The sequence below is a fragment of the Mixophyes fleayi genome, chromosome 6, assembly GCF_038048845.1.
Source record: "Mixophyes fleayi isolate aMixFle1 chromosome 6, aMixFle1.hap1, whole genome shotgun sequence".
Taxonomy (NCBI): domain Eukaryota; kingdom Metazoa; phylum Chordata; class Amphibia; order Anura; family Limnodynastidae; genus Mixophyes; species Mixophyes fleayi.
This window is the reverse complement of record NC_134407.1, coordinates 144,766,266-144,782,260: the sequence shown is the minus strand read 5'-3', so window position 1 is coordinate 144,782,260 and position 15,995 is coordinate 144,766,266. Positions and strand designations below refer to the sequence as shown.

General features: G+C 41.0%; 1 protein-coding gene across 7 annotated transcripts; it reads left to right on the top strand.

Moving 5' to 3' along the window:
* The first annotated feature begins 3,517 nt into the window (after window positions 1-3,517).
* On the top strand, window positions 3,518-15,694 carry ARFGAP1 (ARF GTPase activating protein 1). Of its 7 annotated transcripts, XM_075176701.1 has the most exons (14): window positions 3,518-3,774; window positions 4,801-4,864; window positions 6,100-6,209; window positions 7,122-7,293; window positions 7,378-7,478; window positions 7,590-7,679; window positions 8,978-9,089; window positions 9,551-9,607; window positions 10,300-10,332; window positions 11,349-11,381; window positions 12,039-12,095; window positions 12,576-12,623; window positions 13,896-13,972; window positions 14,356-15,694. In XM_075176701.1, the coding sequence occupies exons 2-14, from the start codon at window positions 4,805-4,807 to the stop codon at window positions 14,696-14,698; spliced, it is 1,293 nt and encodes a 430-aa protein (XP_075032802.1). In that variant the 5' UTR covers window positions 3,518-3,774; window positions 4,801-4,804; the 3' UTR covers window positions 14,699-15,694. The 7 variants fall into 7 exon arrangements, with proteins under 7 accessions (XP_075032802.1, XP_075032803.1, XP_075032804.1 ...); XM_075176702.1 differs by lacking the exon at window positions 11,349-11,381; XM_075176703.1 differs by lacking the exon at window positions 12,576-12,623 and having other exon boundaries at window positions 13,902-13,972.
* Window positions 15,695-15,995: the final 301 nt, after the last annotated feature.

Genomic DNA, 15,995 nt, shown 5'->3' with positions numbered 1-15,995 from the left:
TCAAGGCACGAATTGTGAACGCAATCCGTGTTCAGTATTATACGTATGGTATTAGGCTTTGTGTACTCCCGAATTCATCAAGGCACAGATCTCAAGATACAAGTGCTTTTGAAAATGGGAAGTGTTTTTTTATTTATTTTTCATTAAATACATTTATTAGGATGATCTTAACGTCTACTGAGTATAAAATACATTTTTAGAGTGGCACATGATTGCAAACACATGTTATAGCATGTATACGAGACTGTCACACTATTGATCAGAACTTAGACTAGCCCTTTAGCTGGAGCAAGAGATATGGTACAAAAACAAGTAACTTTCAGATGATAAGAGCTTGATTCGGACGTGGTTACGTGCTCTTGAATTTGGCTGCGGCAAACTACGGCAAAATGCCCCTTTCCTGCCCAGTTCACTCCCCGAAATCATAGACTTTAGTAAGTGTCCTTTGCATACGTATACGAAGACAGAGCGGACAGGGCTGCTGCGTATCTTCCGATTCTGGGCATGCACAGAGTGATTTTGCAGACAATATGCACAAAATCGGCAGATACATGCCTTGATGAATCAGGCCCAATATGTTTATAATTTTCAGAGACAGCATGAGAAGTTACTCAAAAATGCAGAGGAAGAGAAGGGGCGGCATTATATACGGTCTGAAGGCATTTTTTATTTATCCTGTCTCTACCTAACCTAGAAGGGAACTTACCCATTGTAATGGCTGCCATGGAGAATTTTGAGGAATAGTATAATTCGTTATTTTTTTCTATTAAAGTTGTAAGAAAGTGAACTGGAAACATACATGTTTGGTTTTTCTTTCTAAATTCTACCAAGAAATAATTTGGTGTTTGGTATCAATATACCTTCAGAATCATACAAAAGCTTTCCCAATAAAATCAGCACTTGAAAATGGTAAGTTAAATTTATCAACCCAGGACTGGAATACACATCATATTTTTCATACAAATAAAAGATTGGAAAATGTTAGTTGCTGAAGTGAAGGGCTTCTGAAAAAATGGTACCACATTTTTCTTTTTCTATGCACATTCATAAGTATTGGGTTTTTCATTTTCTGTACTGTAGGTTATATTGCTTGCTAATCATAAATTATGAACAGACAGTATCTGGTAAAGTTTACCACTGTTTGGTAGAGGTAATCTTTCATCATCAGCCATTTATATAGCTCCACTAACTCCACAGCGCTGTACAGAGATCTCACTCCCTTCAGTCCTTGCCCCATTGGAGATTATAGTCTATATTCCCTAACACACACACACACAGAGGCTACAGAGATCTCACTCACTTCAGTCCTTGCCCCATTGGAGATTATAGTCTATATTCCCTAACACACACACACACACACACACACACACACACACACACACACACACTAAGGTCAATTTTGATAACAGCCAATTAACCTACTAGAAAGTTTTTGGATCTTTCAAAGGAGGATACCTCTGTATCAGTAGGAGCTAGGATGGGTGAGATTGATGATATTTCAGAGCCTCCCCTTATCCCTGGATTCATTGTTAATTTCTGTCTAGTGGATATATTGGCTGAAGATTGTAGGTACAAAATGACTGCATTCAAGTTGCCCCTCAGCTTACTTCAATGAGGGTAGCTCTTAAAGTCATACCTCTACAGATAACATTTTTTTGGATGTATATTGTTCTTTTGAACTAAATGAAGGTGGTGCACTTGTACCTAGTTATGCTATCTGTTTCCAACTAAAAGAGGTTACCTATCATTTGTCAACACTGTGCAGGTAGCAGAGCATGCAGCTGTAAAACACGCCAGTGTGCTTGCAACAGGCAAGTCAGTAAACTTCTTCACTGACTCTAAACATGCATTTGGGGCTAGATTTACTAAGCTACGGGTTTGAAAAAGTGGGGATGTTGCCTATAGCAGCCAATCAGATTCTAGCTGTCATTTTGTAAAATGTACTAAATAATGAAAGCTAGAATCTGATTGGTTGCTATAGGCAACATCCCCACTTTTTCAAACCCGCAGCTTAGTAAATCTAGCCCTTGGTGTTGTTCATGAAACAACAGAGCTACTTTACATCTGGAGACCAACAACGCAAGAATGGTCCTTATTTAGACCAGGGGTGGGCAAACCTGTCCTCAAGGGCCATATCCAGTTCATGTTTTTAGGATTTCTGTCTGTAGAAACAGGTGGGATAATTACTGACCCAGCCAAATAGATTAACTCAGCTGTACATGATTAAAGAAATCCTAAAAACATGAACTGGATATGGCCCTTGAGGACAGGTTTGCCCACCCCTGATTTAGACCAATGTCTAGATTATATCACGTTACCCTCTGAGATCTATTATCAAATATATAAATTACACCTCTTTTACTAATGTTTACTAGGAATTCAACTGCCAGACAATTCTGCAGCACATTTTGGGGTTTACAAAAATAACACATATACTTTGTTTACAGCAAAGCCAAAACCAGCTTTTGGTACTCTAGAAGACCTTCCTACACTCCAAAAGGAACCTCCTGCATCTACAAAGATTACATATAGGTCAGGTGCAGAGGCGCTTCTCCAGTGTCTGACGTACATGTAATCTTTGTAAATGGAGGGGGTTCCTTTTGCAGTGTAGAAAGATCCTCTACAAAAATTTCTCTCAAACCCAGTCCACAGGACCCCTAACAGTGCAGGTTTTCCAGGTGACAAGGGAAATAATTATACCACCTGAGGATCTCTTACAATGTGTCTGTCAGTAATGAATACAGAGCAAGGGGATATGGAAAACATGCAGTTAGGTGTCCTGAGGACCAGGTTTAATAAACACTGCTCTAGATACCGAAAACTGTCTTGGGCTTTATTGCAAACAAAGTATATGTACTATTTTTCTAAACTCATTAAAAAGGTAGGTGAATGGCATCTTAAGAGGATGTCAACAGCAGAACATTTTACTGCTGCAATACAAAATGATTCTCACTGCTGCCTACTAACCATCAATGATACATAAATCCCTTAGTTTGTACTAGGATTCACATACATTGCACAACAGTTGTCAGTACTGTCCTATATGCAGGACCTACAATGTTGGTATTTCTCATAAAACACTGCACACTGTTCATTTGTAAATCTGCAACCTGATTCCATCCAGATGAGAAACTGTTGTACCTTTGAATATGTTTTGCACTATCACCTCATGTCACACATAGATATAATCTATTTCTGAAGGTCTTACAAAGGTATACTTTATTTCCTCATGTATATCCTATTTCCCATGTCACTCATATACATAATTTACTGCCTCAGGTCATACATAGATATACCATTACTTCATGTCACACACAGGTATACTCACCTACATCACCTCATATCATTCACATATTACCTCATGTCACACACAGGTATACTCAACTACATCACCTCATATCATTCACATATTACCTCATGTCACACTCTATTATCTAATGTCAGATACATATATTACCTTATCTCATGTCACACACAAATATATTCAGAGTCTATTACTTCTTCATGTCACATAAGATTACTACCTCATGTTACGACCAGACATAATATAATATTACAGTAAGCCCTGGCATGCACAGAGTTAAGGCGCACTAGTCCCAGAATCCTTTGCGAAGCTGCAACGTAGCCGGAAGATGGCGGCGGAGTGAGGGAGACTGGACACCGGCAGCACAACCAGGCACCGCACCGGGCACCGATAGAGACATCCAGACAGCACCGGGGATATCACCGACCGAGACACCAGAGATATCCGGACACCCGCCCGGCCTAGAGCAGGTACCCTGAGATGACACACACCAGGCCGGGATCTTACACCCGGGATCTAACACCCGGTCTGGTGTAATTTGGGCATTCTCCGAGATCAGACCCCCGGCTCGCCTGCCCCTCTCCCATTCACCATCTACCTCCTCTCAGCCGGTTACCGGCTGCCTATCCCCCTAATAACACCGGGGTACACTGATCCCCAGCATACATCTCACTACTTCGTACGATCTTCGCGATTTCCTTCCTGTAAGCGACATATCGGCGATATGGACGATTCCTTCCAAACCCCTCTGATCCCTGTGACATTATGGTGGACGTGGCCGGTCCATCCAGGCTCTCTAAATCCGCTGTATTACTGGAGAATTACTGTGGATGTGGCCGTACCCCCACATTCAATAAAGCCCCTAGTACCTGGGAGGTTATTGTGGATCTGGTTGTGTCATCAGCCCCCTAATTCATGGAAAATGATCTTGGTTGTTTATTGGAAACTTATATTCTCCCAATACACTTTGTTCCCTTGACAGTAATGTTTGTGTTGCCCCCTTATTTCCTATACACTGCTTAAAGCTGGGGGCTGATTGTAGATGTGGCAAACCCACCTATATACTGGGAATATAAACATACCTGCATTCATTAACAAGTGTGGAGACCACTCAACCTAAATATTGCCTTAGTTCCTGGTGCTTTTATATTTCTCAATTTCCAAGCTATTGCTATTCTCTTTATTTCTTTAATGTTCCCTAAACTATCAATTATTGAGATAGTGTGGTAGATGTGCCTGGAGGTCCCATATTCACAAAATCTCTGTTATTCCAGTGGCCCAGTGTAGACCTACCACATTCAGTCAATTACCTGAATTCATGAGATGTTTGTGTGGATGTCTTTGGTTTGCCATATATATTGTTTTGAATAACTGTTGGTCATACATCTGTATTCTGTGCTGGTTAGTCATACTGGATAATGATAGGTGATTCAACCAGTAAACTAGTCAATGAACTCATGTTTAAAAACTATAACGCAGTTTGTAATGTCTTGCAGAGAAATGGCAAGCCCACGGACAAGGAAGGTGCTGAAGGAAGTTAGGGTACAGGATGAAAACAATGTAAGTTGATATTTACCTTATCCTCACAACTGTCTCATTCTTCACTCTGGTTCCTCTTGTTTCAGCCGTGCCCTCTTCCAATTAGAGAGTACACTGTCTTATAAGCAGATCCTACCTGACCTTTGTTTTCATATCTGCATTCATGTTGTCTACCATGTATACTGTCCAGAGCAGTGTGGCGCCTTACACGATGATGATGATGATAATCTCCCTGTAGTGACTTATTGTAAACCCCTGCACTGATTTACTACAGGTACTCTATTCCAGTTTGGAGAGCTTAAAAAAAATATATAATTGAAGTATAAACAGTTCCCCTATGAATACAACAATTTTACTTATATAAATTCTATTAACAATCCGTGTGCAAATGGGTATGTGCAGAACTCCTCACATTTCTGTCTATAGCTCAGCTGTCCATAAAAGTTTTGTCAGCGTGCCTCTCATTCTTTCTGTTTTGTGATTGGCTCTTTTAAGAAGTATTTTTTAAAATGTCTTCGTTGTTAAAGGGTTCATGGGCAGAACTGCTATTACACAAGGGATCATTGAACTCTTTTCTTTGCATTAAATGGTTTACTGGAAAAGCTAGTTCTTGATTGTGAAAAGTAAAATTGCTGGTGTTCCTTATTTCACTTGGTGGTTTTAAAGAAAATATTTGCACTAATTTCCTGAATTATTTTTGTCTTCCATAAAAAAATAGCCACTGTTGTGATAGCGCAAGCTGTTTCAACTGCTTAGATTATTGTATGTGTCAAAGTCTGAAATATCTGTTTTTAGTTTTAGGGCCAAATGGCAGCATTAGAATGGGGTTGTTGGATAATGACTGCATTTGTAATCCAAAAAATATAGCATCCTCCCTATCAGTTGCTGGATCAATAGTAGATTTAGGTTCATATACATTGCAGTTGGTAGCCAAGTAGGTCTGAAACGGATTATGGGCACCTTGATAGCAGTGGGGCATACCTGGCTAAACCGTCCATCCCCATGGTAGAATATGAGACGAACGTGACACTCTTATCCAATCCTGGATTACTACTTTGGCCAGGTATGCCCACTGCAGCTGAGTACCCTGGCCAATCACGCTACATATATTGCAGTGCAGCTGGGAATTTCCTACCCTGTTTAATAATCGGTCATTAACATACAGATAATGATGTGTGGGCTGGCAGATACAAATTTTCTTCTAGCTTGTGAGATTATTTAAGTAGTGTTCATGATTGGATGTCTCTGTCTTTCAGACCTGCTTTGAATGTGGAGCCTTTAATCCTCAGTGGGTCAGTGTGACTTATGGCATCTGGGTGTGCTTGGAGTGCTCTGGAAAGCACAGAGGGCTGGGAGTCCACCTCAGGTAAGTGTCTCTAGATGAACATTTGGTTCTGTATGAGCCGCTGTGCTACAGGATGTATGGAGAGTGGCACAACGCCACTAGTCCTATGCCATTTAATGACTACTAAATCCAATTGAATCTTTCACATAAAGATAATATACATTGCTAAAGCTGGGTACACAATACAGAATTTTATGCCGATCGATTTTACATGCGATCGATGGTCCGATCGCTCGGTCCATGGACTGCATACACACTAGCCTTGTTTTAGACCAGGCCTGTCCAACCTGCGGCCCTCCAGGTGTTGTGAAACTACAAGCCCCAGCATGCTTTGCCAGTAGACAACCTGTTGATAGCTGGAAGGGCATGCTGGGACTTGTAGTTTCACAACATCTGGAGGGCCGCAGGTTGGACAGGCCTGTTTTAGACGATAAAGGGAAGAGCAGACGTCCCTTTAGCGACTTTTTACAGCCATGTTGTTGTGAGCAGTGATTGTAATTTCGTACTCACTGTTGTGGATCGGTTGGAAGTTTATACACACTATACAACGGAAACGAGATTGGAACGAAAATATTTAACGGTACGACCAACCAAATGAGGCGACAATCGTCCATTTGGGCAGACTTTCGACCATCATGTTACTACACACACTGACCCGACTTTTGAACGAGCGGTCTTACGTCGGCTGGTTGAGCCGATTATTGGACAAAGACCCTGTAGTGTGTACCCAGCTTTACTCTGATTTTGCACTACAGCTTTGTTAATGTAATTAAGATTTAATAAAGCATTTCCTCCCTTTATCACAAGCCGTGATAACCACCACACAGTTCTAAGACAGTGATTAAGGATATAAAGCCGAAATGAGAAGGCATATCTTGCTGTGCCATTTCTGGCAATGCCATTATATGTCCATCCACATTTACTCCCTCACAGCTTTGTGCGTTCGGTCACTATGGACAAGTGGAAGGACATGGAGCTGGAAAAGATGAAGGTTGGCGGTAATGGTAAGTTCCGCCAGTTCCTGGAGTCTCAGGAGGACTACGACGCGTGCTGGAGCTTGCAGGAGAAATACAACAGCAAGGCAGCAGCTCTTTATCGGGACAAGGTGCGGCTGTGGATGTTATGGTCTGTCTGGTGTCCTGTCACAATTCAATAGGTTTAATATTTATATCTGATCACTTGTGTCCAGATTGCAACTTTATCTGAAGGACGGGAATGGTCTGAGGATACGTCGCCTGCACGAAACTGGACACCTCCTCAGCCAAAGATGATGGGTGGTTCATCTCAACGGTAATAGTCTTCCAGCCTCTACTTTTCCATGTGGTTGTGTCTTTTCTGCTTGGATTAAGATAAATAAGCATTCTTTATTTGTGTTTCCCCTCCACTGTCCCTCTGTTGCAGCTCAAATGCAGGAAGTGGCCACACTGGTGCTGCCTTTGGAGACAAAGCATTTGAGGATTGGTTGAATGATGATGTCAATTCCTATCAGAGGTAAATTCCTGGCCCCCCTGTTCTGTGCAGCTTGAACTTTTGTATGTATCTTCCTGTCCTTTAATCTATATTTCTTCTTCTTTATGTCATTGATTAAAATAAGCAGGATATTGTTCACTCGAACTAATGGCTAGATCTGTTCTCAAATAAAGGAGTAATAATCAAAATAAAATAAAAACAAAACTAAATTTCAATTTACTTTTGTTGTTTATATTCTACTGCAACACTTGTGCTACAGCCTAGACAAATCCCTACAGTTTTAAAACTCAACCTAATTCTGTTAGGTGCAAAGCCCTTAATTAATTAATACATCGTGAAAATCAATATTTTCTTAAGCTTCCTTCTAACTTCTTTATTCAACACCTTGGTCTGTCTCCAAGACTGGTTCGGGCACTTGAGCCATTTCTTCAGATCAGACGGAGCTCAGCTGGACAGTGACTGCATACACTGTTATAATCCCATGGCATCTACTGTCTGTCCCATTCAATGAGTCCTTAAGAGATGTAGCCCCTTTGTGCCCTTACACATGATTTGTGGCTAATTGGGTCTAAACTGAACCATGTTCTCTAGTGCCAATACAAATTCTAGTGCTCATTCAAACTCTATACTCTATTTACATGCTTACGGTCTGTAGAAAAATAAAGGTTTGGGTACATTTAAAAAGTGTGAAGTGGGGCCTTATGATCCAGTCACACAGCAATGCTTGTTTGGGAAACCGTAGGTTGTTTGTGTATAGAATGAGAATGAATGTAAGTTTTTCATGAACTGTATGCAGGGGCAGTAATTGGGTATATTATTTTAGGCTGGTTAGGAAAGACTGTTCTGGAATTGGATATGATTTCCTATTGAGGTATGTTTTGAGGGAACTCTTGAAGATGAAAATCATGTATGAGGGAGGGAAGTGGGTGCTGCCTGAAAAATGTCCTGTAATGAGTGGGAGCAAGTAAGAAGTGAGGATGAGAGGTGCAGATGTTGGGAGATATTTTGAGACAAGTGAAGAGATGCATGTTGGTGGAGTTTTGTTATTGGCTTTGTATGTTAGTAGATGTATTTTATATTGTATTCAGCAAAGAACAGTTAATTTATTATGCATTTTCCAGATGAAGCAGCACTCCATATTAAAGAGATATAACTTGATTCTCCTGCCATGCACAGAGAATGAGGGAGGGGGGGGGGGGCAGCCATTTTTCTACTTGAGGGTACAGAGATTTAATGTGTAAAACAAGAATATGCATGGACATCTCCCTTAGGACTGCGTGACCTATGAATCTGGTGTCAATGTGTCTATTGTTTTCCAGTGGCGGGGGCGGCGGAAACCAGGAGAACAGATATGTTGGTTTTGGAAACACAGTAAATCCTCCAAAAAAAGATGATGATTTCCTGAACAACGCAATGACCTCTTTGTACTCGGTATGTTGGGTGTATTTTTCACTAGGAATTGATGTAGCTTTGAAATAGTTCAAAACTAGATAGGTCTCACTTTTTCAAGTATACTGTATAATAGAGCTCTGTTTACTTTTAAATGTAATTTTTGTACACTTCTATGTAATTTAAAAAGGAAGTGTCCTGTCCCATAGGTTTTTCTCACTTTATGGTTGGAAGGACTTTTTTCCATGTATCCAATCCATGTATTCTATCTTTGAGACCCTGTAGAGTGCAATACAGACAGACTTAATGTGCCAAGATTGTTTTTCCATTATTATATTATTTAGTATTGGTGGCACAATAATGTAAATTCTTAAAGAATCATTACATATTTATACATTGTGCATCAACTCTGTGTTCACCGCACAACATATTACATTGACAAGAGATCTGTTAGTATTTGATTATGGGAAGATGATGGTTTGAATTCCCTTTGTCTCTTATAGGGCTGGAGCAATTTCACGGTTGGAGCCAGTAAATTTGCATCTGCTGCCAAGGAAAGCGTAAGTAGCTTTATAAGTTACCTACTGCCATCTAGTGGATTGGTTTGGTATTGCATATATAATTTTTTTTCTGTTTGGCGAGTGCCTTATGCCACAAAAATTATTTTGCAACAAGCACTCCAAAAGAAGGGGGGAGGGGGGTGAAACATTCCTATACCCCAGGAACAATACATGTTTATATTTCAAGTGTAGGAGGAAAATACGTTTAAAAGAGTAAAAGGGGGACTTGATTATGGCAATGTCAGGGGTGTGTACTATGCACTCTGTGCAAAATTAGATGTGCTTTCCTCCATTGTGCCTCCATGGCATCACGCTGGCATGTTGAAAAATGTGGTCTGGAGACGACTACCGATCTCTGTGCCCAATCAATGTTTGTCCACACTCACAAGCCCTAGATGCTAGAAGTTCTTTCGGGTGAAGTGGAAGAGAATTCTTTTCCCTTATCTCTTGGGTGAAAGGATCACATGTGTGTTGTTTTAATGTAATGCATTTCCTTACTTAGAATCCGTTGCTGAATTGGAGCATAGATTGTGTTATTATTTAGTAGGTCAGTGCCAAAAATTCTTACCTGTACACTGCATTCTGGTTTTAAAGGATCAATCTAGTGGTTACCCTTCTGTTTTAGGGGAATGTGCAGTGTTTGTGAACATGTATACTTACTGACCTGCTCATTCATGTTGTTTCTCCTTTAGGCCACCAAATTGGGATCTCAAGCAACACAGAAGGTAAATGCTGAGGGACGACAGATAGGATCAGCAGGAAATGAGTTGACATGTTATATACTGACAGAGCTAATCCATTTACGAATACACAATGCCTAATTTTGCTGCAGTTTTCCATATAAAGCAGTAGTGGTCTTCCCAAATTCAGGCACATTTTTCCCAAAACAATACACCCAATTGCATCCAAGTGCGATTGTGATCATGACTCATCTGTGCGGATGACATTACAGCATTCATCGCAGCAGCACAAATTTGTTGTGTTCACTTTTACTGTACTATAATTGCGGGATAATGTCTTCTATACACCTCCTGTAGGACATGTGAAGATAGTTTAGGTTGCTAAATTGAACAAAAGAACATTATAATAAAGCAACACATAATCGTTATCATTAATTTTGTTAGAAATTGCAAAATCCAGTCATATTTTTAGTGTATTTAGAAATAGTTATGTTTACTATCTACACTTTAACTAGTCTATTGGTTCACTAATTTAGTTCCTGCCAAATTAATAGACTTTGTCATGAATATTGGATCAGCTTACAAAATAGCTGCCTCCACTGTGTATATGCAAAATATGCACTTAAGAAAAGGACAGTTGTTTAGACAAGGCAGAAAAGTTCCATTTCTCTTTTTATTGAATATCACCCATATAGTTGGTCTTCAGTTTAAACAGATTGTGTCAGTTATGTATGTTTACAATATAGATTCACACTCAACAGCGTTTCCAGTGGATTTGAAAAGTGGAGATCTAACCTATAGCAACCAATCAGATTCTAGCTGTCATTTTGTAGAATGTTCTAAATAAATGATAACTAGAATCCGGTTTCTATAGGCAACATCTCCACTTTTCAAACCCACCGGATACTCGCCGCTTGATACATTTACCTCCATGTCGGTTTTGACTAGAAATGTGTTGACACTGAGCACCCTGCAAAATAGGAATGAAAAGGTTGAGTTCATTTTAATTCATGCTAAAGATAGTTTCTTCTCCCACCCTCTTCATTGCTGCCCATGTGCAGTTTTGGGGAGGGAACAAGCATCCAACGGACTCGGTAATCCAGGCATATCTGTGTGCATGGTCTGTGTGTGGCAGTCCGGTGCCGTTGTGATGGTTTTTGTCCAGCCAGGTCCTTGGGGCTCCCATCCCATCATTTTCATCTAACCCCTTACTCCTCCAAGCAGTGCAGGCCTGGTCTTTCATAGAGGGTTTTATTGTATTATCAAAGGTCATTGTCAAACTTGGAACCCCTCTCTCTCTGTTTGTCTCTATCTCTGCCCTGTCATTCTCTTCTTTCTTACCTCCTATATATGCCTCTACTCTTGTTACATTTTCATCCCTCATGTCTACTTCTGCCCTGAACCTACACAAATGCCAGGAGCCAGGTAGCAAAAATGCCTTGAACAAATTACTGTTCATGCTTAACTTTTGAGAGTCGCAATCTTTCCTGGCTCCTAGATTTGAGTGATGGGCTCCTGAATTCTAGATTATTTTGTCAAACCCTGTTCTACCCCTGTCTTTTCTCTGCTTTATAAATCCTTTTGCCCTATTCCAACTGGCTGTGTCTGTTTTACATATTCATATGCATGTATCTCCATTACTCTTGGTTGAATGTATGCTCGTCTACTGCATGTTTCCTGTATCCATTTCATGTGGACCTCCCCCACCCACCCTGACTCCTCTCCTCTCCTGTTCTTTCTCTCCTGGATAGGCCTGTGAGCTAGGCCAGACCATTAATGAAAATGTTGTCAAACCAACTCAGGAGAAGGTAACTTCATAGTGTATTAAGTAGTTATCTGCTGAGATTAACACTGCTGGTTCTGTGGCTCAGCGTGGTGATTAACATTCATATGATATGGTGTCTCTCTGTGTCTCTAAGGTCTTGTCTAGCAATACACACTACCATAATCTATCCCCTCTCATGCTTTACCATATAATGCATTTTTGCTTTATTTACTGGGGTCAATGGATCCCATCTTTGTCCTGCCTTCTGCCAGCTGTCCTTTGCTTTTCAATGGTTTTCTAGCGATGTGTTGCTTATTTCTGTTCTTTATAAAATCACGATCTTGCATGTTGTACGCATATACTGCCTCTCTGCTACTCTGTCAATGCAAGAAGATCTTCGTGCACTGTTCCACTATTGCTGAAATGATCTGCTTGCTGGGTAAAAGGTATCTTCCCCACAGCCTATCATTACCCCTCTGAAAGCTCATGTTCCTTGTCCTCCCCTTTTCCTCCCATCTTCTAGGTAAAAGAGGGGCGATACTTAGAAGATGTTTCCAGTCTAGCATCAAAGGTAGGGGAGTTCTATTGGCGCAGTGCAGGTTGTCTCCATACTCCATACTTTCTGGGGTAACAATCCTTCAGCATTAAATCTCTGCATCGGACATGTCATTGTAGTGAATAAAAGTGTCATTTTGCATATATCCGAAGGCAAAACAGGATAAAACAAATAGGTTCATTAATCCCTGATGCACACTTGGAATGTGGAGACAGCTGGCATGCCATATTGTTCTTGTAAATGCTTTCTCTAATCAATTTGTTTTTGTCCACTTCCCTACATGCGGCTTTTTTGGACAACATGGGGGTGAGTTCTCCCACCTATACACATACCCCTAGACCCACACTGAGTTATCTAAGTTATACTGGTGCTGCCAGCTCACCATAGTTTGCTGTAATGATCCATACATCTTAAAATGTTTCTTGCCTCTAAGTTTTGAACCTAGTTGAGACATTATAGTGCGCTCTGCATATACTCTGTACTTCCTTATAACATATACTGTAGATGAAAGTGCATAGTTGGGGCATGAACACTAGCACGGTGGATCTGAAAGTTCGTTATGGAGAAAAAGTGAGACCACTTTGTGGATCACTTGATTGGGCTGATGCTGCGCTTGAGAACATTACACAGATGGTAGTAATTTATCCTGTGAATAATGCTGCTGTTTCTATGAGACAGAAAAGAAATATACCCACTCCTGGACAGTCGTACAAGCTAGAGAGTACCAGCTGTGGGGCAATATAAATGCCCTATATGAATACATTCAAAAAGCCAGTTGTCAGTGCTTTTCCTTACTATTACATGATGTAGGACTTGCAGGAATGAGGACCCTTGACATGGGCTGCAAGCTTAAATGTTCTATACACTGCATAACATCTTTTACAGGTTGTAAGTGTACCGCACCCCATTAGAGACATTTTTCCACTGCCTTTATTTAAGGAGAAGCATTGTATATAAACTGTGGAGGCAGCCATTTTTTGGCCTGGACCAATACTTGCCTATGTCACTGGCTCCTAGTTAATTGCATAGGCTGCTTTCTCGCAAATTGTTTCAGTGATAACATCAGTTCTTAGTAAAGGAGTAAAGGTCTTGGCTGCTTTCTCATGAATGGCAAAAAATGGCTGCCTTCGCTGTGTGTAGGAGACTGATAGATTGTAAGCAGTTTTGTAAGAGACTGATCATGTTTCCCATGTGTGACAGCTTATGTGAGCTCCCTAGGCATTTTCAGACTGACCTTCTAAATAGCCACTGTAGGTTTACTGTTTATAACTCGGGTGTCTTCTGTAGGTGCAGGGTGTTGGTTCAAAGAGCTGGAAAGATGTCACCACATTTTTTTCTGGGAAAAGCGAGGACCCCACAGAGAGGTGAGTGACCATAGCCTGTCCCTCTATTTGTGTTCTCCACTCTGCGTGCATAATGATTCGTCTACGTGCACAGATGTCCGTGGGGGACATATTTATTGCACAGACTGTGTGTGTGTATGTGTCTCAATGTGCCCTGCAGTGACTGTACTGTATCACCCATGATATTTGCCACTACACACAAACATGTAAATAATTCAAAAGAAAGGATTGGAAAATTGGTTCCTTACCCATAGAGCTATTGCTCTGTGTCTCGCCTGTAAGTGGAGAATATGAAATGAGTAGCAATATTGCATGGTAATAGGGCAGTGTAGTATTTAGTAGTATTGACATATTTCTCATTGTCTCTTCTTAATACCTCTGTTCTACATCTATCCCATGCACAGCTCCACATCGGGAGAGGGTTACCAGCAGGGAGCTGGTGATGCCTATCAGAATGCCACCACTGGAAAATCCTTTTGGGAGACATTTGGCAGCACTGAAGAAATAAAGAAGCCGACAAAATCACTCAGTGGGGACAGCTGGACCTTCCCTGAAAACTCCACAGAGAGGAAGAGTTCTGACAGCTGGGAGGTTTGGGGCTCCGGGACCACCTCTAACAACAAGAACAGCAACAGTGAAGGCTGGGAAAACTGGGACAGCCACTGGGAGGCTGAAGGGAAGGGGAAGAAGGCTGGCCCGAGAGAGGCACCTGCTACAAATGATGGGTGGGATAACTGTAACTGGTAGTGTGGGGAGTACCGGATGGGGTGCAGTGGAGATCCCAGTGTCCAGTAACTTAAACAGCCCATTTCAGATATAATTGTTACCCTAAGATGCTTTGGTACCAGACATGACCACTCTTGTCTATTGGTCCTTCCAGTTACCAAATCATCTGTGGTTTGTGTGTTCATTACACCTTCTGCTTCCTAGTCCAACGTCATCCTCTCCCACACAAGTATTTAAGCTGGAGGAAAGAGGCTGTGGTCTGTCGCTACCCCAGCTCCCCTCCTCCCCTGTCCTCCCTTACAACATGTACCCCTTCTATGTGTGGTGACATGAAGGAAACATAGGGGGCACTTACACTCCATGACATATAAATTGTGCTTCATACATCGATGTATAGGTGACTGATGATTTCAGTTGTAATATCAGAACAATGTGACAATTAGAATCTGCCATGTTCCCCTGTGTACCTCAGAACGGCCTTTAACACTTTGTGCTGCTGTGCTTTCCCTCCCTTTACAGCCTTGTACCTCAGGTACAGTTCAACCACCATTATGTTTACCAGTTCATTTCACAGATCTGTGCAGCCATGTGCCTGCTTCATCTTTCCATATGCCAGCCTATAACTGGTTAATATTGCCCCTCACAACAATATAAGGGCAGCATAACAACATTAGTTCTTAATGGCACAGTGTTAAGGCGCGGTGCAAATGATGAACATTATACCCTGGCCTAGTGAAATGTTACTGTGTAAACATAAGGGGGCTTCCACTCGTGCAGGAGGTGAGAGAACTTCTATCATTGCTGTCTTATCAAATGTCGGGAGTCCCCCGTCTTATATATGAAGATAAACTTTAGGTTCTATTTTCAGATCAATATTTTGATAAAATTATAGCTGTATTGTTTACAAATCGTGAAATTATGTACTATATTTTAAGTGTTTAGCAGAATTCTAAATAAACTCATTGTTTAACTAGAGCAGATGAACTACAACTCCCAGCATGCTCTGGAAGTTGGAAATGTCTGTAGAACATTCCATTAATTTATGTTCCTAAGTCTAACTAATAACAGACTTTTTAGTCTAGCTATAGATCTATCCATGCTGGCATTTCATGGCATAAATATTAACTTGTTAGAAAAGCTTAAACCCCTCCCTACTGAGAGGGAAAACGACTGTGCAATATGTTGCTAGCCTTGTCAGTGAAGGGTTTAGTTTTTAGTAGTGAATTTCAATTAGTGTGTATCGTTGTGGTCTGATCACAACAGGTCTCCTTAGTGTCCTTATTTACCCATGGTGGGCAGTGATTTCATGCTAGAAGTA

Bases quoted from the DNA above. Each gene is read 5' to 3' on its own strand.
- ARFGAP1 (XM_075176701.1), top strand. From the start codon at position 4,805: ATGGCAAGCCCACGGACAAGGAAGGTGCTGAAGGAAGTTAGGGTACAG. The intron at 6,210-7,121 runs GTAAGTGTCTCT...ACTCCCTCACAG, and splicing joins GGGCTGGGAGTCCACCTCAG to CTTTGTGCGTTCGGTCACTA. The intron at 12,096-12,575 runs GTAACTTCATAG...CCCATCTTCTAG, and splicing joins TCAAACCAACTCAGGAGAAG to GTAAAAGAGGGGCGATACTT.